The 27,870-nt window shown below is 47.1% G+C and overlaps 1 protein-coding gene across 5 annotated transcripts in view; it reads left to right on the top strand.

Annotated features, from left to right (window-relative positions):
- The window catches only part of ATP10B (ATPase phospholipid transporting 10B (putative)), a 229,509-nt gene that overhangs the window by 154,237 nt on the left and 47,402 nt on the right, over nt 1–27,870 (top strand). For all 5 annotated transcript variants that reach the window (XM_045184997.2, XM_045184995.2, XM_053926349.1 and 2 more), the window contains 4 exons: nt 6,763–6,967; nt 19,398–19,483; nt 22,806–22,912; nt 26,344–26,475. In XM_045184997.2, coding sequence (XP_045040932.2) covers nt 6,763–6,967; nt 19,398–19,483; nt 22,806–22,912; nt 26,344–26,475 — 530 coding nt within the window. The remainder of the gene's footprint in view (nt 1–6,762; nt 6,968–19,397; nt 19,484–22,805; nt 22,913–26,343; nt 26,476–27,870) is intronic.

Here is a 27,870-nt window from a genome sequence, read left to right as displayed (position 1 = left end):
CAGAATATCATACTTGTGCAGCTATTCATAAAGCAGCTATTTGGCCCCCATGCTGCTATTATTTCTTCTGAATCACAGCTTTCCGGGATAACCCAATGGAGATGCGATGATGGGCAGGGCAGAATTTAGGGTTTGCCAGGGCCAATCTAACATCTAAACACAATCATAAATTCATTTTCACCCTACAATTACATCCTGGGTTGCTGCAGGTATTAGATGAGATAATCCATGTAAAATACTTAGTACAGGGCCCGGCATTCAGTGGCACTCGGAAAATGTTAGCTAACGTATCACTGAGGAGACTTCTGTGACCTTGATCGACAGAAATCACCATGATCTTGACTCAAGGGGAGTGAGAAAGAAAGACCATTGGCTAGGGTTTGGAACCACAGGAGAGAAAACAAATTCCTTACCATAGGACTGGACTACAAGCTGTAATACATAGCAAAACGGGCCTAGGGGAAGAATCTAAAAAATGCAGACAACAAAGCAACATCAGTGTCATTTGAAGCGTGACGATGAAAAGCACCACTGGCTGGAGACTGTAGACCAGCTGACCATTGCATCCATCCCGCAGGTCTTTGGTCTGCATTTGGCACCAGCAAACTAGGCTCCTCTCGGAAGCATTAACTTTGCAAGTGCCTCCCTCCGCCCACTGCCTCACCCTGTGCTCACAGAAGGCCGTAAACCATTTGGGCCAATCCAGCTTGTCATTTCAGGACGGGATGCATTAGGTCTTCCCTGAAACTCAATGAGTGGAAGAGTCATAAAACAAGAACTCAGGTGTCACCAAAGCTCCGCACATGCGTCAACAGGCCTGGTTTGGATTTTCGAGGGTGAGCCTCTGTTTTGCCATTAAGGAGCTCACGATTTCCAACAGCCAGGCTGCTGTCCTCCACTCCGCCTCCTTGATGTCTATGACACCAAGCTTCTGACACTTCATCTGCTTTGTGGCTCACTCCCAGACAGACCCAGGAGACCACGACAACCCACGAAGCTCTTACGCTGTCACTCATACATCCTGGCAGACACACCTATGTGACCTTACCTAAGTTAGACCAGCTTTCCAGGCCTGTTTTTCATCTGTGAAATAGAGGTAATGGTAACAACAAAAGTCGTGTCCTTGTTAGGTAGCTAAGTGGTAATACAGGCTAAGTGCTGGGTTCATTACCAGCACACAATATGTATAAGCATATTATATTTATTCCAATAGATTAGATTATGTATTATATGATATAATTATTTGTATTATGTCATAGTATATCACATTATCATACATTATCATTACTGGAAGTTGCCATTGCTGAGTCCCTCACAAGAAGAGATAGATTGGGTGTTAAAATAGCTAAAGGTTAACAAAGCTCCTTTTCTGCTGCCTCGTGTTCAAGACAAATCTTTTCTTATGCTATTGTCTAGGAATTTTATAGTCTGCATCTTACATTTATGTCTGTGATCCATTTTGAGTTAATTTTTCGGAAGGGTATAAGCCTGTGTCTATATGTTTTTGCACATAAATGTTCAGTTGTTCCAGCACCTTTTGCTGAAAAGACTGTCTCCGTTGTATTGCCTTTGCTCCTCTGTCAAAGATCGGTTGACTCTATATTTTTAAAGATTTTATTTATTTATTTTTAGAGAGAAGGGAAAGGAGGGAGAAAGAGAGGGAGAGAAACATCAATGTGTGGTTGCCTCTTGCGTGCCCCCTACTGGGGACCTGGCCCACAATCCAGACATGTGCCCTGACTGGGAATGGAACCAGCAACCCTTTGGTTCACAGGCCAGCACTCAATCCACTGAGCCCCAGCAGCCAGGGTTCAGTTGACTGTTTTATGTAGGTTTGTTTCTTGGCTCTCTGTTCTGTTCCATTGATCTATTTATTCATCTGCTCCTTTGCCAGTACCACGCTGTCTTGATTACTGTAACTTTATAGTAAATCTTGAAGTCAGATAGTATCAGCCCTCCCACTTTATTCTTCTTCTGTGTTGCATTGACTGTCCTGGGTTTTTGCCTCTCCATATAAACTTTAAAAACAGTTTGTCAGTGGCCACGAAAGAACTCACTGGGCAGTCCTGATTTTAAGGGTACACTTTTCTGGGAGTTTGTCCCAGCCAGCACCCAGAGCCCTAAGTCTTTGGTCTGCTGAGTTCAGGTCCCTCTTTTCTGGACTTAGAGAAAAAGTTTGGATTTTTAGAGTTTCTTGTGTTTTCCCATTGTGTGCCTGGGCCCAAGCCAGAAAATGTAATCATGGGCATGAAATGGGGGTCCCAATAGCATGAAGAAGAACATGCTGGTGCAGGCCTTGTAGTGCTTAGCCTTCACCAAAGCACTAACAGCCATCCTCCTCTTCCTCCTCCTCATCGTAAAAGAAGCTTGTGTTTGTTTGTTTGCTTTATTTTTAGAGAGAGGGGAAGGGTGAGAGAAAGAGGGGGAGTGAAACATCAATGTGTGATTACCTCTAGCGCACCCCATACTGGGGACATGGTCTGCAACCCAGGCATGTGCCCTGACTGGGAATCGAACCGGCAATGCTTTGGCTTGCAGGCCTGCACTCAATCCACTGAGCTACACCAGTCAGGAAGAAGCTTGTATTTATTGAGCACTAGGGGCAAAGCCCTGAGCTCAGTACTCTACCTGTGTCAAGTCGCCAATCCTCTGAGGCAAGTGCATATATTAGCTTCAATTGGAAAAAGCAGAGTCACCAAGAGGTAAAGTAACTTGCCCAAGATCACACAGGGAGTGAGTGGAGATGCTGGGCTTCAAACCTGCTCCTAATCCCTGCACTGTGCTCATTCTCCCTGACTCTCCCCTTTCACCCTGGGGTAGCAACACTGCCCATGCTGGGCTTGACATTCAAGCTTCCTGAAGGACAGCCCAGGTCAGCGCATCATCCTATGTTGAATAAAAAGTCCCACAGGCAACTACTCCTGATAAAGTCCCTCTACTCCAGTTCCTCAAAACCCTTTTTATAAAACCCACACACTTGAGAAGTGAATCCTTAAGCATCCTCTCTTCCTTCACCCCCTCCCCTTTTACCTGCTTCCCTACGGCATCCAGTTGGTTACAAATCTCTCTTGTTGTTTATTTACCACTTAATAAGCTCTATCGCCTCTCAGAAAGCCATTTAACACCGCCCCACTTAATTTCTCCTGGAGACAGAATCTGCCAGATGGAGTCTTCATCCCAAGCCACGTTGATTTGTCTTATTTTTTCAACATCAGTGAACATTCCATGAAACTAAAATAGCAGTCAGTTCCCAGGTGTGGACTCACTGAGCAGGGAGGTGATCCAGAGTACGTGGACATGTCCACCTGGGCCAGCTGTCCCACATGGGCTGGATTAACAAGGGAATGACTTCCTCAGGTGGCTGGAGCCAGCAGCTGGCCGCGTCGGGGTGTCACCTGGTGCAGGAGCTTGCAGCTCTTCCGCGTCAGCTGCATTCAGCCACTCATCACCTCCTCTGGCTGGAGCCCCTGTGGCTGTGCATCCTTGCCTTTTCCACAGTCACGCCCCTGACAGCTGAAAAGACAGAGCGGGCCCTGAGGATCTGGAGACTGGCACAGAGTGGCGCAGTGCTAGAGGCAATGTTCCTGGTGTCTCCTTTTCTTTATCCCTAAAATTCCTACAAAATTTGACTCTCATTTCATAACATAACTGTATTTCAGTTAATATAAATGTGACTCTTTAAATTATATGTCAGCTAATTTACTCCATCCTATTCCCTCAACCTCTCCCCCCCAAAAAGCATATCTTTTTTTAAGAACCAACACACCCAAAATCACATTGGTTTCATACCTTCATTACTCCCAGACACACAGGACAGGTTGTGTGCCTGGAGGTAGGCATGCCTCTGCTGGGGAAGCACAGCCCACAGGTGGGCATGCGCAGCTTGGGAAGGTAAGCCTAGAGCAGCACTGAGAATGCTCCTTCACCACCGTGTGCCATCCCAAGGAAGAGCAGGTTACATCTAAAGGAAAGACCAAGACTGGCCTGACAGCTTCTTGGGTGGTTCCATTGATGTGCGGTACCTGTTGTCGTGGCTGCAATTGACAAGACAACTCTCCGGCCCAACTCAGAGGTGACTATTCATGAAAATGTGTACAATGAGCTCATCTCCATAACCTTCCATCTTCCGTCACCTTAATAACCCACATCCCATAATAAGCAGTGCAGTCCTTGGTGAGAAGGGGAAAGAATGAGAGTCAGTGTCCATCTGTGGAGGTGCGCTAAGCCTTGCTGTTGATAAGCCTGCGCACTCTCAGCTGGCATTTGCAAATCTGACCCGTGTACTCTGAAAGTGCTGGTAGTCAGGAGGCTACTCAGAGTCAGACGCGTTCTCGTGAAATCCGATCTCAGATACCAGCTGGAATGCTGGGATTATAGCAACCCACTGAGCCCCCGCCATCCCCGAAGGCGTTGTCTGAGAGGACACAGATGTCAAAGAGGGAGGGTGGGGAAGAAGGTAGACTAGTTGAATGACAATTCTTTGTTCCTTGGAGCAATTTTGCTGTTAATATTTAAGAGTGCTTTTTAGAAGCACACTTTCAGAAAGGGGGAGGGGGGGAGGCAATAGAGAAAGCCATAGCCTATTACCCTGTAAGATCTCTTTCCACATAGAAAGTGTCAGCCATTCCAATTCCTTTCAGCAGTGCTCCCTTTAAACTGCTCCAAAGAAAGGCCAGGCTCTCCCTGAATCCTTCCCTCAGTGAATTATTTGACAGCAACATTGACTCTCCCGATGGCGGCACATCCACCGTGAATATATCCGTAAACAGATACATGCATTTCTGAAAGCACGCTGGGAAGCAGTCTGGGGTGACCGTTCCTCTTCATGTGGGAAAAAGGGGATGTGGGGCAGAGAGGAAGCATTAAAGAAGCTGAAGAATGCTTAAAAAGCCATGACGTGCTTTCCCACGAAAAGAATTATTACCGAAACGCTGCAGGTGCACTGGCCCTGCTTCTCAGACATGGTCTCCGTAGCTAATGGAGCGATGGTGCCTGTGGATGGATCCAACCAGAACACTGAGCTCTCGGAACCACAGGCACCTCTGCAGACTCTGTGGGTCTTGAAGATTGCAGGGCTGCTCTCCGGCACCGAGGGCCCCGATTGCTTTGTAGACACTGAGATCTCCCCTCAGCCTTCCAAAGGGAAGCACATTCCTTCCAGGGACTGTGAGAGAGTCCTCCCTGAGGGTCTTGTATGACAAGGAAAGTAGGGTCCTAGGAGGACTTGCTTGGGGTTCTCCAGAAGGCCCCAAAGCAGGGAGGTAGACATTAAACCCCTCAAGGGATGTTTGTGAAGTCAAAAGAGAAATGGGACATTCCAGTCATGCCTCACTCTCTGGAAGAGTAGGCTTGACGTGCCCAGGGCAGCCTAGATTCCAGCAGAAGCAAGAACACGCCCAGAGGGGCTCAGCATCAGTAGAGAAAAACAGCAAAGGGGAGCCTGCCTCTCCAGCCCTGGCAGGGAGGCCTCCAGCTGCAAGCCAGCTGGGCCCATTCAAAAAGAACCCACGTAGACTGTTAGTTTCTTTCCAACTCCCACATTTAAAGAGGGACATTTCTAAATGCAGCCCAGGACAGAAGAGCCCACAGCCCCAGGGCAGATCTTGAAACTGTGTCACACAAGAACAATGGCCAGGCACTTGGAAAATTAAATTCAACTTGACACATCCAAAAGGCTTCCTGGGACACCTGATGAACGCCTTAAATTATTTTTCAAATGGTAGAAGATGGGATGGATCCAATTACCTAAGAGAGCAGAGCCAGATCCATGTATGGCTAAGGAGAAGGAGGACTTTTTGAAATAAGAGCTCCTTGAAGTGCAATGCATGGCCTTGGGGAGTGGCGAGTCCTTTGGCCAGTGGTGGAAATGCTGAGGCCACCATATGACCTGGGAGGAGAGAGGGGCATGTTTCTGAGGGGTAGGCTATCCGAGCAGTAAACACTGTGGGATTTGGTATCCATTGGCACCGGGCTCAGGTTCTGCCCCGTTTTTTTGTAAGACCTTCAGAAATTGTTCTTGGATTCTCAATTTCCCCATATGTACAATGGGTACAATAGTATCTACTCCGGTGGGTCATTATGCAAGTAAATGAAGCATACTTAATTAACACCTGAACTTGGCACAGTAGAAATGGTCAGTTTGCCCTTATCTCTGCCACTGTTATTGTCTGAGCTTAATAATTGCATGGGAAGAGAAAGTATTTAATATCCTTAGGTTTCTTCAGTCCTCTAATGCTATGATCACTGTGGGTTCCACCCAAAGTTCCTGGTGCCATTCTCCTAATTCCCTGACGGCCCCGAGTTTTCTGTTTCAGAACCCCTCAGATCTTCCCCAACAGTGGCCTGTACCCTCACCTTTACTACACTGGGGTCCTTTCCTATAGGACCCCAGTTTCCTGTGACCCTGCTTTCTCCCGTGGTAACTGGCTATTCGGGGGAAAGATGTATATTCAGAATACGTGCTCATGTGACTGTATAGTGGCTGTCTGCTCTCTGTTTTTCCCCCTGGTAGGGAGCAAAGCTGAACGCAGTACCCAGTCAGCAGCCAGCAGTTAATCAAAACTCTCAATGATCATAAGAGTGGGTCTTTTATGGGTGGGATTCTATGGATCATGCCTCGCTGAGGTGGTGGCAAGGGAAAATACAGAGCAGCCTTGTGGCAGGCTGACTTATCTAGGTGTGCATAAGACCTTCCTCCACTCACTCATAGATTTTCTGGAGAACCTCAGGACTCGCTCTGACCCTGTCTTTCTCCCGCCCAAGGAAAGAACAGAGCTACGTGCAGAAATGCTGGAAGGATGTGCATGTGGGGGACTTCATCCAGATGCACTGCAATGAGATCGTCCCAGCCGACATACTCCTCCTCTTTTCCTCGGACCCCAGCGGGATCTGCCACCTGGAAACCGCCAACCTGGATGGAGAGACAAACCTCAAACAGAGGCGTGTGGTGAAGGGCTTCTCTCAGCAGGTAGGGCTCTTTCTAACATCTGCAAGGGTAAGGTCAGAGGGAAGAAGCAAGCCAACTCCACTGGAACACTGAACTTGATCTGGTGGGTAGAGGAGAAAGTAGTGGCTGCCTCCTTTCCCTACCACTTGGGTACAATCTTCCCAGCAACCCTCTGAATGGGTGCCATCCCCTTATCACAGAGGAGGAAACGGAAGCCTAGGGAAGTTAAATAACTTGCTGAAAACCTCAGAGTTTCTACATGAAGACCCGGTCTGTCCATCTGGTGAAACTATGCTCTCCTCTCTAAACCCAGGGGTCTAGTATCTGGTCAGTTACCCTGGGGACCACCCCACCTTCCTGTGTTTATTTAATCCCTGCTCATCCTGCCCAGCTCAACTCCAATGAAAATCCCTCCCTCCATGAATCTTCTCCAATGTTCCTCCGACCCTGGCATGAATGGCAGTTAGTTATTATTAACTGTTGCCATTTGTGTGTATTTTACCTTCTCAATAGTCCTGAAGCCTCTTTGAGGACAGGGAGCAACCATTGACACTTTTGTTTAATCCCCACACGGGCATGCATGGGACCTCGGACATCGTGAGGAAGCTGTTACTGTTTGGTGGTTTAGAGCCCGGAGCTGGACTCCAAGCCCAGCCTCACCATTTATTAGCTGCCTCACCTTAGGCAAGTTACTGCTCCCCTACACCTCCATTCCCTCATCTGAAAATGGGTGCAAAAGTAGCACCCCCTCCACAGGATAATTCTAAAGACTAACTGATGTTCGTACATGAATTACCTAACAAGCAGATCGACACAGAGTAAGAGACCAGTAAAGAGTTGGCAGTAAAGGTCCATGGTGCCCATAGGCAATAAGTTGACTGATTGAAACTGGGTATGATATTCTAATTTTCTGTTAAAATCCCCCTTGAAAGAGGTGATTTCCAATCTGGTACCTTTCTCTACCCACGGGAAAGAATAAGCTTCATCCATTTTCTTCACTCTGCCGGTCTTTGGCTGGGGAGGAATCAGACAGGTCAGGGGATGCAGGAGAAAGAGAGGAAGTGACTCTCGTGAGTTCAGTTGTCTCTATTGAAACTTCTCGCGAGGAGACCATTTGTCCTACTTCACTCCACCTCTCTCAAAGTACTGCATAAACAGTTCTCACGAAATCCCTTTTTGTGTGATTAATCCAGTCTGCTGAACGTCTGTTCTCGCGTCCTAACCGTGGGAATGATAATAGCCATCCCATAGTTTTGCTGCAAGGTTCAAATGAGATGAGGAAAGGAAGGAAGAAACTGCGGGGTCTGGTGCGTAGCAGACACACAGTAGAGGGTCTGTGCCTGCTGCCCCAGCTGCCTACTGCACTGGGAACGGAACCCGCCATGGCCACAAGGCCGTCATCCTGCTGGGTGTGGTCATTCCTCGTGGTCTCCAGGACCTACCTGAGCCAGCCACTGCCCTGCGGCTTGTGTCTGAGTTTTCTCTCCTTTGCTCGTCCTCACCACTTGGACCAAGTGCTCCCCAGTGTTCACAAAAAGGCAGGGCTGGGTCTGGGTAAGTTCACAAGTCATTCCAGACATGCAGTGATGACCTGCTTCTGGGCGCAGGGCACTGGGCCATCCCTGAGAGCCGGGGCTCTCAGACTTCACAATAAGAAATACGCCATGCACACACACACACGTGTGAACAGGTGTGTGGGTGTGTAAAACTGCAGCCTTACTTAAACTACATGCAAAGCATTCTGAGAATTTCTATTCTATTTCATTTTGTTTAAGTTCTGAGAACAGTGAAACTTGTATTTGCTTATAAATCTCCTATCAGCCTCCTCACCCCAACATCCTCATCACAGTTCTAAGTCCTTTCTATTTTCTCGGGCGGTCATTTCGGCGTTGTTGAGTAGCAACAGTCAGTTGTTCTGTTTGTTTTTTCCCTGTCTTTGGCAGCAGCTCCCAAGCTGTTCCTTGTGTATTAATTAGTGGGATAGTTTGGGATTTGACTGGAGTGAAGAGCCAGATGAAGGGGTCAGTGACGCTGCAGTGCTAGAGACCAGCCAATTTAATAACATCGCTCAAACTCTAACCCCGAATCCTCTCAGGGTTCTTGGCGTAATGACTTACAAAAAACGGTAAATTCATTTGTGAAGAGTGGAAGATTTATTCGAGCTTGAAATTTTTCAGAGTTCTCTCCTCTGATTCTTGATTCTCCCCCCCTCTTACTTTTCCCAAGTGTATCTTTTCCATTTCTAGATAATAACAGTAATAATAATATGCTTTTGTCAAGCCCTTACTAAAGGCTTTGCATGGCTACCTTATTTATCCTCATAAAAACCCAATGAGACGGTTGCTGTTATTGTCCCCGCTGTACACATAAGGAAACTGAGGCACAGAAGGTTACTTGCCCAAGGTCACAGAGCCTGGAAGTGTCGGAACCAGGATTCAAAGCCATGTTCGTCCGGAATCTCAGCTCTTAATGTTGTCAGTAGCTCGTCTCCCTGGCCCTTTGTTACGCTGAGATTATCCAGAGATGCTGATTTGAAAGTACACGTCTATCATTTTCAATATTCTTTCCACATACTCAGTAGTAAGTAGCGGGAAGAATAAAGGCAGACTCAGCTCCCTGGGGAGAGGAGTTTGCTGCTCTTTGCTACCTGGCTTCCCCCTTATGTCTTTAGTGCAAAAAGATTTCTGAGTCTGGATAGAATTCTCTTCTGGCTGACTCTCTACTACAGTATTTCTCCAACGTGTTGAACAAAAATGCTAATGACAGTAGCAAGAAAAATATATGTTGCAGAGTCAGATAAGGTCAGAAGGCAATAGGTTACAAGTTCGCGAGTGCTGTGCCCTGTGGGACTTCTCAGGTAGCTCAATAAGCCCCGAGGAAGTGAGGGGGCAGCTGCCAGTGTAGCCTTTCTAAACACTTAACCCCAGAAACCTTTTATTCCAGGACTACTGCAGAAAAGGTGAGATCACAGTTTAACAATTTGCCCCCAATTACATTACAGTTATTTATTTTATTTGCCCGGGTCTGGATATGCATATTTTTTAAGTGTTTCCCCAGATTGTCTTGACATGAACCTACCACCACCTCCTTGAAAAGCTGTACAACAAAGGGAAGGTGCCTTTGTACTCAAGTACTCCCCCCCCCCCACCGCCCCGAAACCCTAAAGAGCAGTGAGAACAAAACCACCACCTTTGTGCTTCTTACCTGCATTGTCTCTTCTAGTCCTTGCATCCACCGTGGCAGGTAGGCATGACTAGCCCCATGTTACAAGTGAAAATGCTGAGGCACGGAAAAGGCAAATTTCACCATCGCCTCAGATTTGAACACCTACAAATACAGATTGTTTAGAAATCTGATGTCTTAAATAAGAAGTGTTGATGACTTTTGTGAGCTTGTTTTTCCTCTAAATCCCTACTGCCTGTGAGATTTTACCTTGCTGAAAGGGTTGTTACTAACCACAGGGATTTCTGGAAACCTCCCACCCCGCACATACCCCCACAGCCATGTTCACCCCTGTCACAGATGATGGGAGGCAGCCATATTCTGTCAAATCGAGGTCAGACAAACTTTGTTCCAGCTCCCCTAGGCCAGTGTATGAAGGCGGAGTCTGCCAAACCCTTAGCTCAAGCGATAGCTCTTGAAAAACGAGGTTCCTGGTCAAAGCCTGGGTCCTGCAGACTCTCCTTGGCCTTTCCAATACATATTAACACACTATGGTCTCCAAGAAGGTCTGGAGTCAAGAAGCCAGTTAAACTCTCTAACTCCGAGCTTTCCAAACTTCTTTAACCTCAGAACCCTTTTTCAGCGCAGTAATTTTGGGCATTCTGAGGAAATTGGGGGGAAATGTTACACTGGACTGTAGAACCCCCAGATCGCAACGGGCAGAGTGGTGGAGAAGTTGACAATCCTCATAGCTTAGGCAGTTCACTCTTTTCTTTCCTCTCGAGATGCAAATGAAATTCTAAAATATGAAAGGGCTTCTCAACAGACTCTTCCTTCTAGGGCAGAGCATCATTCTCAAGGTTGCCAAAGAGTTCATTTCAAAATCCTTTTCTCAGAATTCAACTTGGACCAAGCCAGGTTTTTTTTTTTTTCAGTTGGAATTTTTATGGTGATGAGCCATCTTTGAATTCACAAAAGTATTGACTTGTCCGTGGAATATGTATTCCTATATCCCATTGCTGGGGAAAAAGGGCAGAAAGAGAAGGAATTGTAAATTGGGATTATGCTTAGAGGATGTCCTTAGAGAATTAAATTGTACAGTTTCTCTTCAGTGGCATTCTGCTACCTGAAAACTCTTCTTCAAAAGGATTTTCAAGATGGCCACTTGGCATTTAACATCTGAAAATGAGTGTGTGCCATTCATTTTGGGAAATGGAGCAGTTACCAAGCCAAAGAATCGGAAATTAATTCTTCCAATTAGTATTTCACATCAAACACATTCCTGGTGTTAAAGAGCAACATTCAGCTGAGTAGATGTGAAGATGTAACCAGCTTGAGTAAGTGATTCATGAATCAGGCAGCGTCCCGTCTAGCAACTAGGAGGCTTCTCTGGGGAGTTGCAAAAATGGAAAGATTTTATGAGAAGGGTAGGCAAGTAAGCTGTTGACAAAAGAAAGGAAAGGATTATTTTTAGACTATGACATCTGTTAGTGGAAAAGGAATGATGAGGCTTTTTATGGTGCGGACTGACTCTTCTTTTTATGGGGCTGGGAGGGGAAGTGGGGGAGGGGGTGGCAAGAGCCCAGCATGACAGGTTACTTCATTGATGGTGACCAGAAAATTTTAGACTCATTGATTAAGGTTGCATTAGTGGGAGAGGTTGACATGGCACTTAGGTCAGGTAGTAAATCTAGGTTTGGCATCACGGGCTTTAGCACAAGCGATGCCACTTGGACTTCTGGTTTTTCTCTTAACAACTGTTACCTGTCATTCAAATCCCCAAAGCCTAGGTTGTACTGAAGCCTGTGTCCGATGATTTCCCGGTGCCAACCCAGAACTTGCTACACCAAGTGAGGCGTGGGTTTGGACACTCATACCCCGCCCCAGACAGAACCAGAATCTGCAGTTTAACAAGACCCCTCTGGGGTGTGTGTTCACATTAAAGTTGGGAAGCCCTGCCCTCGGGTTTCGATTATTGTAATCATTGTGCTTACCTGTTCATTGCCCAGGTTAAAGATTCTCGGTTGGCTCTCCCTTTTAACTAACGAGCTTGCATTCCACTGATGGCTGGTGTTTTTCAGCCATTTGCTCAACGGTGAGCAGCCATTGGAGCTGCCCTGAAAGCGCGTGCCGACTCGAACACCCAGGTGGGGCAAAAGGAGGCTTACAGTTGTGTGTACACAAAACACAGTTCATTCTTGTGTCAGTAATCATCGCATTACCTTCCAGGTGAACAACTGTAAACCTACTTTTGCCCACCCTGTATTCAGGCAGAGGTGCACTTTGCTGACATATTGAGGAGGGACGGGGAGTCATGTATCACCATCCCAGGTCAGCAGTGCCACGCCTCGAGTAAAGCAAAAGGTAGCAAGCAGCGTGTCTTCTCAACCTTGCCTGCCCTGAGGATCAGAGAAAAATCCTCTTTCCTGGTGGATTCAGTAATGAGGCCTGCCCCTAACAGGAGGTCCAAAATTTCCATTAAGATTAATATTTATTCTTTCTCCCCGTTGACCACTGCTTAAATGTTGAGCCAAGATCATATTGCCTAGGGCTCTGTTAACATAGGGTCTGCATAATAACATATAATAATAAGTAATATCCATAGGTAACTTGAAGAGCGCATGAAACAGGCACAGACAGTTCTTCTACGTGTTAGACACTTACTGTCTCTTTCTACTCCTCATAACTAACCCTGTGACATAAGCATTTGGTCACCCCATGTCACAAAAGGCGAGAGCAGTTAAGCAACCCCACTAGCAAGTGACTGACCTCAGCTTTAAAATCAGGCAGTTTTCCTTCTTCCTTCCTTCTTTCCTTTCTTCCTCCTTTCTTTCCTCTCTTCCTTCTTTCCTTCCTCCCTCCCTTCCTTCCTTCCTTCCTTTCTTCTTTCCTTTATCTCCTTTTTATTATGGAAAATTTGCAAGTACATACAAAAGTAGAGAGAACACTATGATAAATTTCTATGTACCACCACCTCATTTTAATAATCAATTCACGATCAATCCTGTTTTATCTATATCCCCCCATTTTCTCTGCAAATTATTTTGAAGCAAATCTTTCATGTCACACATTTCACCCATAATTATTTTAATCTCTGTCTCTTAAGGATGGGATTTTTCAACCATGCCAGTTCTTTACTGTCATAACTAAAATATTGACAATAATTCCTTGATATCAACTTGCCAGTCAGTGTTCCATATTTTCAGTTTGTCTGAGTCAGGATTGAAAGAAGGCCAAATATTGAGATTAGCTTCCTAAACCTCTTTTATTCTATAGGCCGACTACCCTGCTTTCTTTTTTATTTTCTTGTATGTTTAGTTTTTGTTGCCAAATAAACCAGGCTGTTTGTCCTGTACAAGCTCCTATAGTCTCAGTTTTGCTGATTGCATTGCCATATAGCACGTTTCCTGGTATGAAGTATTCCTAACATCGGTAGTTAGATCTAGTGCCTAAGTCAGATTCTGGATAGATTTGCATTTTGCTTGTTTATGTCAGCGTTTCATGAGTTGACTCCCTAGCATCCTCCAAAGGTGGCCAATGAGTTCTTCTTCTTTTTTTTTTCCATATGAACTTTTGCATTTAAGCATATTTGGTGGGTGTCAGATCAGTGCAGTTATTATCTTTATCATCTGTAGCCAGTGGGAGCGTCTTCAAATTGATTCCTGAGTTCTTTTGCCAAAACCTCAGTAGCCTTATGTTGACACCTAACACTAACACAATTTTATGTCAACTTATAAAAAAGGATTGCAAGATTGAATTTAGGCAATGTTTGTCTACTTGAGGAGGGGGACCAGACTGTAAGATAGAGTCTTCCTCCCTTAGCCCTCCAGACCCATCCGGGTGCTTTGGCGGGAATCACTCCCACGGGCAGAGGCAAGGCGTGATCGAACAGAACACGCGGGCAATTTCCTCGTCCACATTAGAGGGGCCATGACAGCAAGTCGCCCCATGGTGGCTGATCTTGGAAAGAACTCCTGCCCGACCGGGCAGCAGGAAGGTAACCAAGTGCCGGGGACTGTCATTAGTTTTCAGATAGGATTCTCAGGCATCAATGGGTTCATTGGTATGCCAGCAAGGAAACCTGGCTCAGCAGCTGGGGCGTGAAGAACATTTGCTTCTTCAATTTATCCAAGCCAGTATGGAGAGAGAGAGAGAGAAAGAGGTGGAGAGGGAGGGAGAGAGGCGGAGGGAGAGAGAGACGGAGGAAGGAAGGGGGGGAGGAAGGAAGAGAGGGAGGAAGGAAAGGAGGGAGGGCAAAACTTTAAATAGTGTTTTTGCATATTGCATTGTCCCTCCTGCACAGCTGCCAGGGCTGGTGGAGACTGTGTACCCTGTCACTCCTAGTCCCTGCAGAGTCCATGGGAACCCTCTACAAATGAGTCTCCGAGGCTGCATTGCCATCCCAACCCCTGTGTAGGGTGGGGATGGTAGGGAGGGGGTGTTTCTTCTGGTCATCTCGCCTGAGGGCTGTGTGGGAAACAGACTCTCAGAGCTACACAGATGCGTGGTGACCCCTGGTTCAACTCTCCTTTTCCACAAGTGCCCCAGGGTCACAGTAAAAACTCTGTAAATAAATGCACTCTGTGTTTAAGGGAAGAGTTTAGCTGATTTCTCTTTTTTCAATTTACATCTTTCTTAAATATTTCCTAACGGCCAAGGAGGGCTTTCAAACTGGTCTAAGATATGCTTCCTATCCTCTAAGACTTTAGGACTATGGGTCCATTTTATAAACTATAAAGACCCTCGTGACTATCAAAAATTTTTCATAACCTTAAGCCACCTCATTTCCAAGCTCTCCTCCCTGAAAGTAGTTGCCCATTCAGAGTCCATCATTTAGGAAAATAATATAAAAAGTTACTGTGAATCTGGTCATTTTGTGAAATGAATTCATAATTCATTTTAAGAATACCTGTGTAAAAATTTGGAAAACCATGATTATGTGAGACTTATTTTTACCGTCTGTGCGTGACATTTTGGTGCATGTGGGAATTTGCGGACCCGTTGCAGTGCTTAAGCTACCAATTGGCTTATAGAAACAGCTTGGGACTTGACACTTGAAAGTGTAAGAAAAGTTCAAAGTGAGTGGTATAGATATGTAAGAATGGTCTAGGCTCAAAGGAAGGAGAGATTGTAATGGTCTGTTGTGGACAGATGTGTCCTTAAGAGGTGTAACTGTTGAGCTTGTGAAAGTTTAAGAGACTTGCCAATGTGGAAAACTTGCCAGGAAATAATGACAAAGGCCCAGAGGATTAAATGGTTACATCAAGCAAAGAACAGTGCGCATTTTAGAATCAGACAAACCTGCGTGCTCATGAGTTCTGTGACCTCGCGTAAGTCCCTTAGTGTAATCAGCGTTCGGTGTCCTCTCCAAGACAATGGAATAACCTGTCCTGAACCTGTCACAGGAGACTTGGGAAGATCAAATAAGATCGAATAAATAAGAGGCAGCATTTATTTCAGGACTGTAATTTTACCAAATTAATAAACATCGTTACTTTTGAAAGGCCCAGATATGCCCCTGCAACTGAGTGGGCCACTGTGTTGACTGGGATTCTTTGTCTGCAACAGAAATGATCTAACTTAAGCCAAACAGAATCATTGCCAAAACGTGGTGGGAGGTGGCGTGGAAGAAAGAAGCACACGACACAGCTCACAGAAACTAGAACCAGGAAACAGCACGGTGGGAGAGATTGGTGGCGGCAACTACTTAATGTGCTCATTTGTCTTTCCTTCCTTGAGTCACTCCACTCAAGTCAAAGTCCCACCGTGGCAGAGTCTAGGGGGCGGGGCGTCTTGACCTATGTTCCCACTGAAATTATGTGCCAGGGAAGGGAGGTAGTTTCCCAAGAGGAAATGAAACGGTTGTTCATGGAAAAGGAGTAGAATGGATGGTGAGCCTCCAGAAAACAATCATCCACTCCAAAGAATTTCGGAAGATCATTCGTACTTTCATGCATTTCTGTAATCCTGTGTACAGACCAACTTGAAATTCAGCTGGGAAGAATAGTGGAAAGTAAGCCTAGAAAAGTAAAAGTTGAGGCCAGTGCAAGCAAAATGGCCCATTCCAGTTACTGGAATATACTTCAAGCTGTTTGCTTCACCTTGGCTTTCCCAGTGGGCCTGGGAGGATGCAGTTTGCTATATCTGGGCGATAGGTCGGTGAGGAGTACCTTAACCTGGAGAGTAGTTCACGCACCAACCCTTAGTTGAATTCCCTGTGTTCTTCTAGATAACGCTGTTGATACACATGAGCTAAACTGGGAACTTTGAGTTGTTTTATGGCTGCAGTAATTGATTTCTGTCCATTATCTACCTCTCCTCTCTGATTCTCCCTTCCCCGTGGTTCAGGGATCATGGGGATTCAGAAATGTTTGAATGCGTGAATGAATGAATGATTGGAAGACTAGTCAGACCCTGGTTGGGGAATTAAAGGAAGTAGCATGTACAAAATACTTAGTTGTTTCTTGGCACAAAATAAGCATTCGATGGAGGCTATAGCAATGATAATCCTAATAACAGAGGAGAAGGAGGAAGAATAAATATGATGATGGTGACGATGGTGATGGCAGTGATGATAATCATGCTTGGTTTTGGATTCCAATTATATGAATCTCAACCCTGGCTCCGTTACTTACCAACCGTAAAACAATGGCTTTAGTGCAACCTCCCTTTGCTCGTCCGTCAAAACCTCCTAAGGTTACTGCGAGAACTTGAGGACAGGTGCCTGGCATATAGTAAGTGCTCACAGTCGGTGGGCTTGGCCTGAAGAGTGCAGAGACACACACTCTCCTTTCCGCAAAGGGTTTGTCTTTGCCTAGACTCTGACTGATGGCTCCCAGGCCGTTTTGCTGTTAGTGGGGCTTCCATCACCGACAGTGCCTTAGATAAGAGGCTGTGTAGAAAGAAGAGCTGGTTAGGTGGGCTTGAAGGAGTGAATCAGAAGGGAATCAGAACTCCTGATTAAATTAAGGACCTGGCAGACTTGGGGGAGGGGGACATGGCAAAGCCTTCCCATCCTTGGTCTCTTCTCTCAGCTCCCGGGAGTGAGCCTCAGCAAATCCATCCAAGCAGAGCCTGAGGGAATATCTTTGGCCACAGCAGGGTCCACATGCCCCTTCCCATATCCCGTGTTCAGGAGGGCAAGAAGGTGCCCAGGAGACAGGTAGCTAGAAAGGGCCAGGTCACTTCTCCACGAGGAGAGACAGAGGACCCGAGCCAGAGCCCAGAAGATAAGCAAAGCACTTCGGAACAGGGTCACTGGGAAGCCCCTTGGAAGGGCGAGACAGGAAAACGTGGGCATTGCAGGGGGTCCATCAGGTCCCATTAAACCGACTACAGGGACTCACAGCAGCAGGATCATTAGCTCTCAGACCCCGCGGCCACTCTGCTCTGAAATGAGTTTGGATTTAGGAAGCCAGCAATGGGCTGATGGTGTGGATTGGGAGGGAAGCACATGGCTTAATCAGGGGCATGAAAGGCGCTGACAAATTACAGTGTGATTTGTCATCATCTCAGAACTGGCAAGTGTTTGTCCCTGAAAGAATCGATACCTGGAGAGAAGAGGGCCATATTTTTAGAAACTCTTGGATGGGTAATTTATTTCAAGAGACTGGAGAGTTTATTTATGCTGGTGTCCCTGCAGATCCAATGGATGGTATATTTGCACGAAGCCAGAAAACGCTATCATTTCTTCTAATCAATTCGCCCCTTTGAGCAGCTGTACCTTGGAGCTTCCAGCTGTAAATTCACTCCCCATGCTAAAAGCTCTAGGCAGGAAACCACCTCCAGCCCCGCCTCTAGCACTCCTTCCTTTTATTTGCCTAGCACTGTGCCCCTTTCACAACCTCCCAACAAGGATTCTGTGTTCCGGGGGCACACCCAATGGACAGGGGAGGCGGTGCTAGTCCCATTCTACAGAAGAGGAAACTGAGGCTCAGAAGTTGAATGCAGTCATAGTCAGTTTGCGATATAATTAAAAAAGCAAGATTTCCCTGCCCCCAGTTGTATCCTCTGCCTCCATTGGACTATAAAAGATTATACAAGTAAATTACCCAGTGAAAGAAGAGAAGTGGAGAAAGAACCAAGGAAGTGTTTAAAGTACTTTGCTCCAAGAATATTCACCGGGGACAGTGTACTGTGAAGTGACACCAGACTGTCTGCAGGGTGACTTGCATTCCAGTCCCGAAACCAGGGTGACCTTGGGCAGCCAACCTCACCCTCCTGAGCTACAGTCCTTCCAACTCCGAAGAGGGGATAATTAAAATTCCCACTTCATAGGATAATTGGGAGCTTGAAAATAATATGTGTAAAGTTCTCATCACAGAGTCTGGCAGAAATGAGAATACAAAATAAATACTTATTTTGTTTTACTAGCAACTATTTTCCCAGAATTTTTATAACAGCAAAAGAAACTGAAACGATGTCAATGTTCAATAGTGAAATGATTAAGGGAAATACGGTGGCATTCAGACAATAGGTTTCTATGCAGGTACTAAGAAGGATGTGGAAAATTTTAATAAGATGTAAAATGTGTTCAAGTATATGAACACCAAATCTCCGTCTCAAAATGCATCACTGCATATGTATGCCCATGAATATGTGTGTGTGTGTGTGTGTGTGTGTGTGTGTCTAAACCCTGGGAATATTATATAAACAAGACTATTACGTGTAGCTGTCTCTAAATGGCATGATATATAACCTCGTTTTTTCAATCATCTATTTCTATGCTTCCCAGTGTGGAAGCCACTAGCCACATGTAGCTACTTAATTTTAATTAAAACTAATAACATCTAAAAATCAATTCCTTAGTCATACTACCACGTTTCAGCAGCCACCTGCAATTGGTGGGCTCCACATGGGCAGTGCAGACTTAGAGCACCCCCATCGTTGTGGGGAGGTCTGTCACACAGTGCTGGTCTAGCGACTTGACCCCAGGCATTTTTGCTGGTCACGACTAGGGAGGGTGCTGCTGGCATCCAGCAGGCAGAGGTCAGAGATGCTGCTCCACGCCCTACCCGGCACAGGACAGAGAAATGCCCTCATCCAACTTTTCTCCACTGCACATCCAAATTTTGTTTGCATCTATTTTCTCCTCCTTAATGAGGATTTAACTTTTTCTTCTAATACTTTACAACTATCACAGCACAGCAAATCAGGGATTACCTTATTTGCAATGGTTCTCATCATAATTAGCTCCCTGATGATCCTATTAAAACTAGATCCCTCTTAATAACCTCCTGGTGTCAAAAATAATAACAATAATAACCTCATGACGTCCTCTCTCACACAGGGGGTACAGTTCGAACCAGAACGTTTCCACAGCACCGTCGTGTGTGAGAAACCCAACAACCACCTGGGCAAATTCAAAGGTTATATGTAAGTATCTCATGCTGATGAGCTGTTACTAAATATCTCCTCTGCAGCTAGAGAACATTGTTTCTTTTCTCTCAAAATGGCCAAACAGATAAGCATTCAGGTCCTGGGGAAATGTATTTCTTTATCACAAAGAAGGGCTTGAGAAGCCTAAGTTGTGAAACTTTTGTGATTCTGTTTCTTTTTGCTAGAGTGACAGTTAATTATCTTGGAGGATTAGATTTTGTAATGTTGTTTCTTAGAACTCTGGTGAAATAGCATCAGAATCAAGACTACACTCTGATTCAAGGGAGGCAAATTAGGTTTAACTGAGACTGGTTTTCTGAAAGATCCTGTACTGCCTTGTAGGTAAGAACAAGGACTTGGGAGTTTGACAGATGGAGGTTTGAAATCAGATTCTATCACTAATGAAGCTGTGTGACCCTGAGTAAATTAATTAACCTCTCTGGGCCTTAGTTTTCAGATCTGTAAAATAAAGATTATAATACCTACATCACAGGATTTTTCTTTTCAAAGAATAAAGTTATTTACCCTAGGAAAAGCCCTTAACACAGCCACGGGCACAGAGTGAATATTCAGTTAATGGTGGCTGCTGCTGATACAATTACTGTTATTCTTGTTCCTCAACTTTGGTTCAGCCTGAGAATTTTACTGAAATTCTGCTCTCCCATCAGACTATTGGTATTACTGAGGGGGGGAAATGGTAACAGATATGAATAAATGCCCTTATACAGAGCTTTAACAGTTTTTAGAGTAGTTTTACAGAACATCATCACATTCAATCTGCACAATGACCCAGGGAAAAATGATTTCATTTTTCAGATAGGGAAGCTGATGATCTAAGACTTTTCAGGATTCACCTGAAGGTGCACAGCAGGTATAAGACAAAGCCAAGCCAGGATTTACATCTGGGTCTTCTCACACCACCAGCACCAGCCCCCCCACCCCCCAAGTGTGTTCCCCACGGTTGGCCATGCAGAACAGAGCTGAGCCCTGCTGTGGCAACCTCTCCACCATCCTGGAGTGGGAAAGCCAGTGCTGCCCCTCCATCCACATTTCCTCAGGCCATATGGGGTGTCATGAGCAACGTGAGAGGGGACAGGGGTCAGAGCAACACAAGAGGAAGAGCAGCTTTTAAACACCACTGACCTTTTGAAACCACAGAGCGAGCAGATGGGGACAGAGAAGGGCATGAACTCCTGGGGGAGAGGAGGATTCATGGTGGGGATCTGGCAAGGCAGAGCTTGCCACCTGCCCCCAGCAAGGAGTCCATCCCTTACACCCGAGGTTTGTGAATTGGGTTCATCCCAAGTCACCTGCTCCTGGAGTCGCTCTCCTTCCTCTTCCAGAACAGCCTCATCGCTGGGTTTCTGTTCTGCCCCAAACAGCTTGGGCCAGCAGCCAGCCTCTCTGAGCTTTCCATCTGGGTTCTATTGCCCCATTTCAGACAGAACCTTCCCACCTAACCCCCAGCACTCCCTCTTCTTGGTTGCTGACACTAGAGATGCCTTCCCCCACCTGCCCAGGCCTCATGGGTGAGCCCTGAAAGTCCAGTTGGTCAGCCCAGTAGCCAACTATGGAATGATGGAGAATTCTCCACTGTGGTCCTTGATCCCTTTTAATGCTCTGTTCGAGGGTTAGGGGTGTCCGATTGCAAAATGCAACTTTTAAACAAAAAGATCCCTAAAGAGCCGTGGTTCTCAAAAAGGAGCAATATGCAGCCCCTCCTCCACCCCAAGAGAATCTTTACAATGTCCGGAGACATTTGTGGTTGTCACACGTGGGAGGGGGCTGCTGGCATGTGGTGGAGAGAGGACAGAGATGCTACTGGACAACCTGGAAGGCACAGGACGGTCCCACAACAAAGAGTGACCGCACCTGAGGTGTCAGCAGCGTCAGGGTGGAGAGAGGCTGCTCTACCTACAGACAATCACTTGCCCAAGCCACCCTTTGTGGCAAAGTTAGACACATAAGTGCCAGAAAAAAGTCAGCGATACACTAGCAGCAAACGGAGGCATGTCCCTGTTAAATGCAGAAGAACCGCAGATGGAAGTGACTCTGATTCAGTGTAAGTTAGTGGGGCACCGCTTTGGAAACCCTCGGGCAGTGAAACCGCATGAGGGTCGGGGCCACGTGGGCCCTGGGCGCCCAAGTCCTGGGATGTCTCACTAGGTGTATGTCTTCAGAAAACTGTCACCCTCTCTGAGCTTTGCCTTTTTCACAAGAAAGGGTAATCACCCTGCTTACTTCCCAGAGCCTTGAAGAGTCAAACAACATGAGAAAACGTAGTTTATAAACACAGTGAGGAATAATTAGTATTGAAAGGCATACTGAGTTACTGGGTTTGAATCTCTGATCTGCCTCTTAGTAGGTCTATGAACTTGCCCCAGTTTCCCTGTCTCTAACGTGGGTATGATCACATGACCTATCTTAGCAGGCTGTCATGATGATTGAGTTGATACATGAAAAACACATATATACCAGGCCTGGGAACTGAGCTATGGGAGAGCTGGAAGGAGGAAAAGCCCTGCAAGTTCAGATCATTATTTTTGTTCTCCCCAATGTTGTGGGGAAGTTATGTTTAAACTTCCTAAAAATCCCAAAGGAAAGCCATCCAGGTGGATTAAGGGCCAGACGCCAGGTAATCACTGGTGTTGCCTGGACTCAGGATTTTCTAGTGTGGGGTGAAAAGTGCAAAGCTCCCTGAGGCCAGAGCAAGGAAAAAACGCTATCGCGCTTTAAGAAGCCGCCTCCCCATATATTGCACTGAGGGCCACAGTCCACTTCCTATGATGGAGCCAGAGGAGGATAGTTCGGGAGCTGGGCCAGTGAGAGAAGGAACTGGATGGGGAGGAGCCCACCATCAGCCCTTCCTTACCCAGCTCCCCCACAAGAGGCGGGACCACCTGGTGTCTGCCATGGACTTGGGAGGGTCAGCCCATGCAGTTCCGGTCCCAGCCGCTAGGGGACAGCAGGCAGGTGAACACAGCCTGAAGGGTACGCAACTCAGTCCTGGTAGGGCCAGAAGCCAGTTCCCCCACAAACCGTTTTCAGGCTTTTTCAGAGTACTGCTTTTCAGGTGGGGAAGTGAGGACTTCCTTAGAGGTGGATAATTCCCTTCTAATGGTCCAGCCTCCCAGGAGCAACCAGGGCTTCCACTTGAACAAGGAGATTAGATTTCGAGTTAATATCATCTTCTGGAAAAGAGGAAGGGCAGGAGTAGTGTTTACTCACCACTTCTCATTCTGGGATGCCATCGAAGTTCCACTGTTCCCAGTGACAGGGAGAGGCCACCAAACTGCCCCCTGTCTTTCCTCATCCCCAGGGAGCATCCGGACCAGACCAGGACCGGCTTTGGCAGTGAGAGTCTTCTGCTTCGAGGCTGCACCATCAGAAACACCGAGGTGGCTGCTGGCATCGTCATCTATGCAGGTGACAGTTTCTTTTGTCCCTTTATCTTTTCTCCTCCATCCCCTCCTCCAAATCCACCTCCTAATCAGAGGGAACTCCCATCAATTCCAAGGGGCAGAGTCACAGAAACGTTCCATTTCTCAGCTAAGCAAACTGAGGCTAGAATCACAGCTGCTCATTCAGCTCAGCAGAGACATAATTAGGGTCCAAGTGACTGTCACTCAGCTGAACAAGACAGGGAGAGAGATTCCCGATCATTCACCTCAAATGGTTTTGCAACACTAACAGGCAAAGTGAAGTATACTTTATTGAGCCTGAGGAATAACCTCACCGAACTGAATAACTTCACCTTTTGTGCCTCAGTTTCCTCATCTATACAATGGGGGAAATATCTGTGTCTGCCTCATCAAGTACTCGTGAGGATCCAGTGATCCAGCACAGGAAACGCCCTGCATCCAGCACGCCAAGGCGCGGTTGGCTGTCACTGTGTTGTTTTTGCAGTTAAGTTTTATCATTATCTTTATTCATTTTGTGGCTTGAGTTATGGTGGTCTGTCTCTCCTTGCCACTGCAATTTTGCCTTCTTAAAAAAAAAAAAAAGAGAGCAACATTTCTTTCTATGAAATCTAAAGTCTTAAAGGGCACTCTTAAGACTGCTGTATCCCTGGAACGCAGAGCCTGGCGCTCCGTGGGCTCTCAGTAAACGTCTGTCGTTACGTTAACAACTGCAGGCTCCTTCCTCTGTAGGGGAAGCAGTCTCCCCGAGGAGTCTACTTTCTCTGGAAGACGCCATAATACATTTCCCTGGGTCTTCCACTCACTGGGACACCTTGTAACATTTTGTTTGTTTGTTGTGTTGTTTGATTTCTTTTTTTTTTGTCTGAGTAGAACCCCATTTTTGATGGACATAGAAGAGCATTTTAAGCATCAATCTACCTAAGAATCACTTTGGGGGACTGTCAGAGAAAAAATAGGCATGTCAACAAGTAATGTCACAGTCTAGCTAGTTTTCCCTCATTTGGGGGAAGGGAGGTTGTATTTGCCAGTTCAGGTGACTATTTGTAGAGGTCTTCAGTAATGGAGTTCAGTGCCATCCAGCAGACCCACTAAAGATAACCTCTGTCCCACCGAGAAATCCCAGATAGGTGTGCAGTTGGCCTCCGAGTGGTCAGAGACAAAGAAGAAACGCTGCGTGGGCCGTGGGAGTGGCGTGTGAGGGGACAGATTTGAAGAGAGTTCACTGTGGGGCATCAGGCTGCCTGGGGCGAAGTCCACTCACCGGCTGCGCGTTCCTGTGCTGGTTGTCTGAGCTTTCAACACAGGGGGACTGAGAGTTCCTACCTTGTAGGGTCATAGGTTCCCACGAGACGGTCTGTGAAAGGGGTTAACACAAAGGGTTGGCACACACTAAGCTCTCAAAAGTGTGAACAAAAGGGGTGCTAATCATTTCCAGTGCTGTTACCCAGAGCAGGGGTGCTCGGCCTTGGCACAGTTGACGTGTAGGCCCAGATCGTTCTCTGTGGTGGGGGCTGCCCTGTAGGATGTTGAGCAGCGTCCCTGGCCTCTACCCACTAGATGCCATTGGCACCACCTTCTCAAGATGTGACAACCAAAATTTCTCAAGGCATCGCCAAATGTCTTCTGAAGAGTTCAGTCCCCCTGGTTGAGAACGACAGGTCTAGAGTCTCTCTCTGGGTAGTATGGATGGACAAAATCGGAGCAGCGCGGTGTCAAAGGCCCAAAAAAGCCAAGCTGAGCTTTCCAGGGAAGAGACCCAGTGCAGAGGTGTGCACCCTGCTGTGTGCAAGCAATGCCTTTGGGTGCTCTGTGTGCATTCACCCACTCCCCCCCCAACCCCAGACACACACAACCATCACCTCCCATTGTGCAAACGAGGAAGTGAGGTGCCGAGGGGTCAAGTTACTCAAGGTTACTTATCTAACAAGATTAATTCCATGTAATCCAAGGTCAAGTATCTGCAGAGTCTAGCTCTGACTCTAGAGCCCATGTTCTAACTGCTGCACCACACTGCCTCCCCCTGGAGGCCAACTTTGGCTGAAAGGACAGAGGGATCTCGAAGGTGAGGAGGAGCAGGTGTCTGAAGAGGGTGGTCCCAGGCCTCCTTGTGTGGGTGACCCTGAGGCAGGCAGGATGGTCATCAGCACAGTCGGCCGTGCTGTGGAATGCCCGTCGCAGCGGCAGCGACTGCAGTCCGATTCAACAAGCCTAGAGTTTGCTCACTCCTACCATCTTGTTGCACTTTAAATCCACAGGACAACTAGCTGAACAGCATTAAACCCATTCAGCACTGGAGCTGATATATTAGTGTCCTTTAATTTTGCACAGAAAAGATGTAATTGGTGGTTTGTCACTTGACTGCTGAGGAGGGCAGCGTGGTAGTTAAAACTTAGCAGTTCCCAAGCACAGGCTCCGTCTGAAGACAGAGTCTTGGTTCAGCTCTCAGCCGTGTGCTGGTGGGAGGTAAGTTAGGCTGGGAATCAGAATCCGCGGTGCTCCATGTGGCTCTGGTGCTAATTTACTCTTTCATTTTAGGCAAATCCCTTGTACTTTTCTCCAACTAGAAAAAGAGGTGATTGGATGAGATTGATAGTTTCCCAATTTTGTTGTCCTTTCTTTGAACACAACTTTATGCGTGCAGAACTCCAAGGTGGCAGGAGTGTGGCTGCACAGAGGTAATGTCGGGGTGGAGGCCTCGGGCCCTACCACTCTTGCCCAAGGCATACCCATACCTTAGACAAAGAGACAAATATGAGAACGGCTAGCCCCAAGCAGTGTCCTGCCCCAGGGCCTTGGCACCTACTGTTCCCCATCCTCTTCTCAAAACTCTTCTCTCTCCCTTCAAGTCTTTTTCAAATGTTGCCTCTTCTGAGAGGCCTTCCATGATCATGCTCTCTGAAACCATCTCATTTATTAGCCCTTTGTTGACTGTTTATTTCATGGGACATATTACTAACTGCAGTTATTTATTTATTTCCTTGTGTATTTTCACCAGAAGGTGAGTCATCTGTCTTAGCACTGTATACCCCCACTAGCCCCTAATAGGGCCTTTGTGCAAGTTAGAAAAAGATAGCCTTTCCTCAAAATAGCTTAAGCCCCTTCCTCAAAACAGCCTACTGTCATTCGCCAGAAATGGGCCACCGTTAACTTACAAATCTGTGACAACTGCAAAATGAGGGGTACCCCTAGATCTGGGCAGGGCACAGCCCGAGCGTGGCAGATCTGCCAGTGCCCACCAGGGCCTGGCATATCAGGGTGCTTAGTGATGTGCAGCCACTGCAGCGGTTCTCAGCAGCCTGCCTGAGGCAGGGCAGATGCAGGGTGGGAAGGGCAGCCTCCCTGGGGCAGTGGGCTCCTGTGAGAAGAGCCCAGGCTGTGACTGGGGCCAGAGGCAGACGGGGACCAGGAGACTGACAACCTCATTTTTGCTTGAAGGCCACGAGACGAAAGCCATGCTGAACAACAGCGGCCCGCGGTACAAACGCAGCAAGATCGAGCGCCGCATGAACACGGATATCTTCTTCTGCATCGGGCTCCTCTTCCTCATGTGCCTCATCGGAGCGATAGGTATGGAATGTTCTGGAAAGAACAATACACACCACCACAGTAAGCTTTTTCTTCGACTCTCTGAGCCTCAGTTTCCTCATCTATAAAATAGAGTTCATGAAACAAAACCTCCCCTGTCCTGTCACAAGAGACCAGTGAACTAAAAATGCATGTGAAAATCTCCTGGAAGTACCAGTTACTGAAACTGTTAGGAATACCATCTATTATTTATTTGTCTGAGAAATACTCACGGAAGCCAGGCCTCTCTCAGCGTGAGAGGACAAAGCCAGACGAGCCCGTTGGAGCTCCTGGTCCAGCAGGAAGGAGCCAGCACGTGGACGGGACCCGTGGCAGTCTGTGCTCTCGGTGAGGGTCACACACAAGTGCTGTATGCATTTCCTGTCGCTGCTGTGAAAAGTCAACACAAACTTATTGGCTTAAAACAGCACAATCTATTCTGTTAGCTCTGGGGTTCAGAAGCCCAAGATCAATATCACCGTAATAAGATCGAGAGGTCGGCAGGGCTGGCTCCTTCTGGGGGCCCCGCAGGGAGAATCTGTGCCTCGTCTTTTCAGCTCCCGGTGACCACCTGCGTCCCTCGGTCTATGGCTCCTTCCCCCGTCTTCACTGTGTATTACTCCACTAACACACTCTGATAATTCATGTCTCACTCTCCTCCTGTTTTTTTCTCCCTCTGCCTCCCGTTCATAAAGACACTTGTATTTACACCATTGCTCCCACCTGATGACCCCGGACACTCTTCCTCATCTCAAGATCCTTAACTTAACCACATCCGCAAAGTTCCTTTTGCCGTGTAAGACAGCGTATTCCCAGGCCCCAGGGTTAGGAGCGTGGACATCTTAGGGGGCATTATCCACGAGACTGGAGACCACAGGTGTTGTGGGAGCATCCAGGAGCAGTAGGCATTTTCATCGAAGGTCGGTAGGTAGGGGGCAGGGGCAGGAGGGGGCAGGCAGATGTGAAAAGTAAGAGAGAGGTCACTCTTGGCCCCAAGGACAGCACAGATGTAGAAAAGGCAATCAATTTGGACAGAGGAGCATTTGGCTGTTTGGTGTAGCAAGAGCAAGGCAAGAATGGAGACCCGATTAGAACCTAACTGGCCGAGTTCCCCACCTGCGCAGGATGGAGAGCCACGGGAGGCAAGGTACGAGCGGTCTGAGCCATTCCTGTTGAGCCTTGGAGTGTAGGCACCAAGGGACCCTCGTCCTCACCCACTCTGCCCCCACTAAGGTTATCTCTAAGGGTGGTTCTCGAAGGAGCCTCCAAAAAGCTCCAGGGAAGGGCAAGAGGGAGAGCTCCCATGCTGAGTCCAGAACCCCCTGCTGACCCCACACTGGGAGCAGCAGTGATGTCCGCTCTTCAGTCACCTGCGTCAGCTACCGTCCCCTCCGCTGG

This window comes from Desmodus rotundus, chromosome 6 (assembly GCF_022682495.2).
Source record: "Desmodus rotundus isolate HL8 chromosome 6, HLdesRot8A.1, whole genome shotgun sequence".
Classification (NCBI taxonomy): domain Eukaryota; kingdom Metazoa; phylum Chordata; class Mammalia; order Chiroptera; family Phyllostomidae; genus Desmodus; species Desmodus rotundus.
Note: the sequence above shows the minus strand (reverse complement) of the source record. Positions and strands in the feature narration are given on the sequence as shown.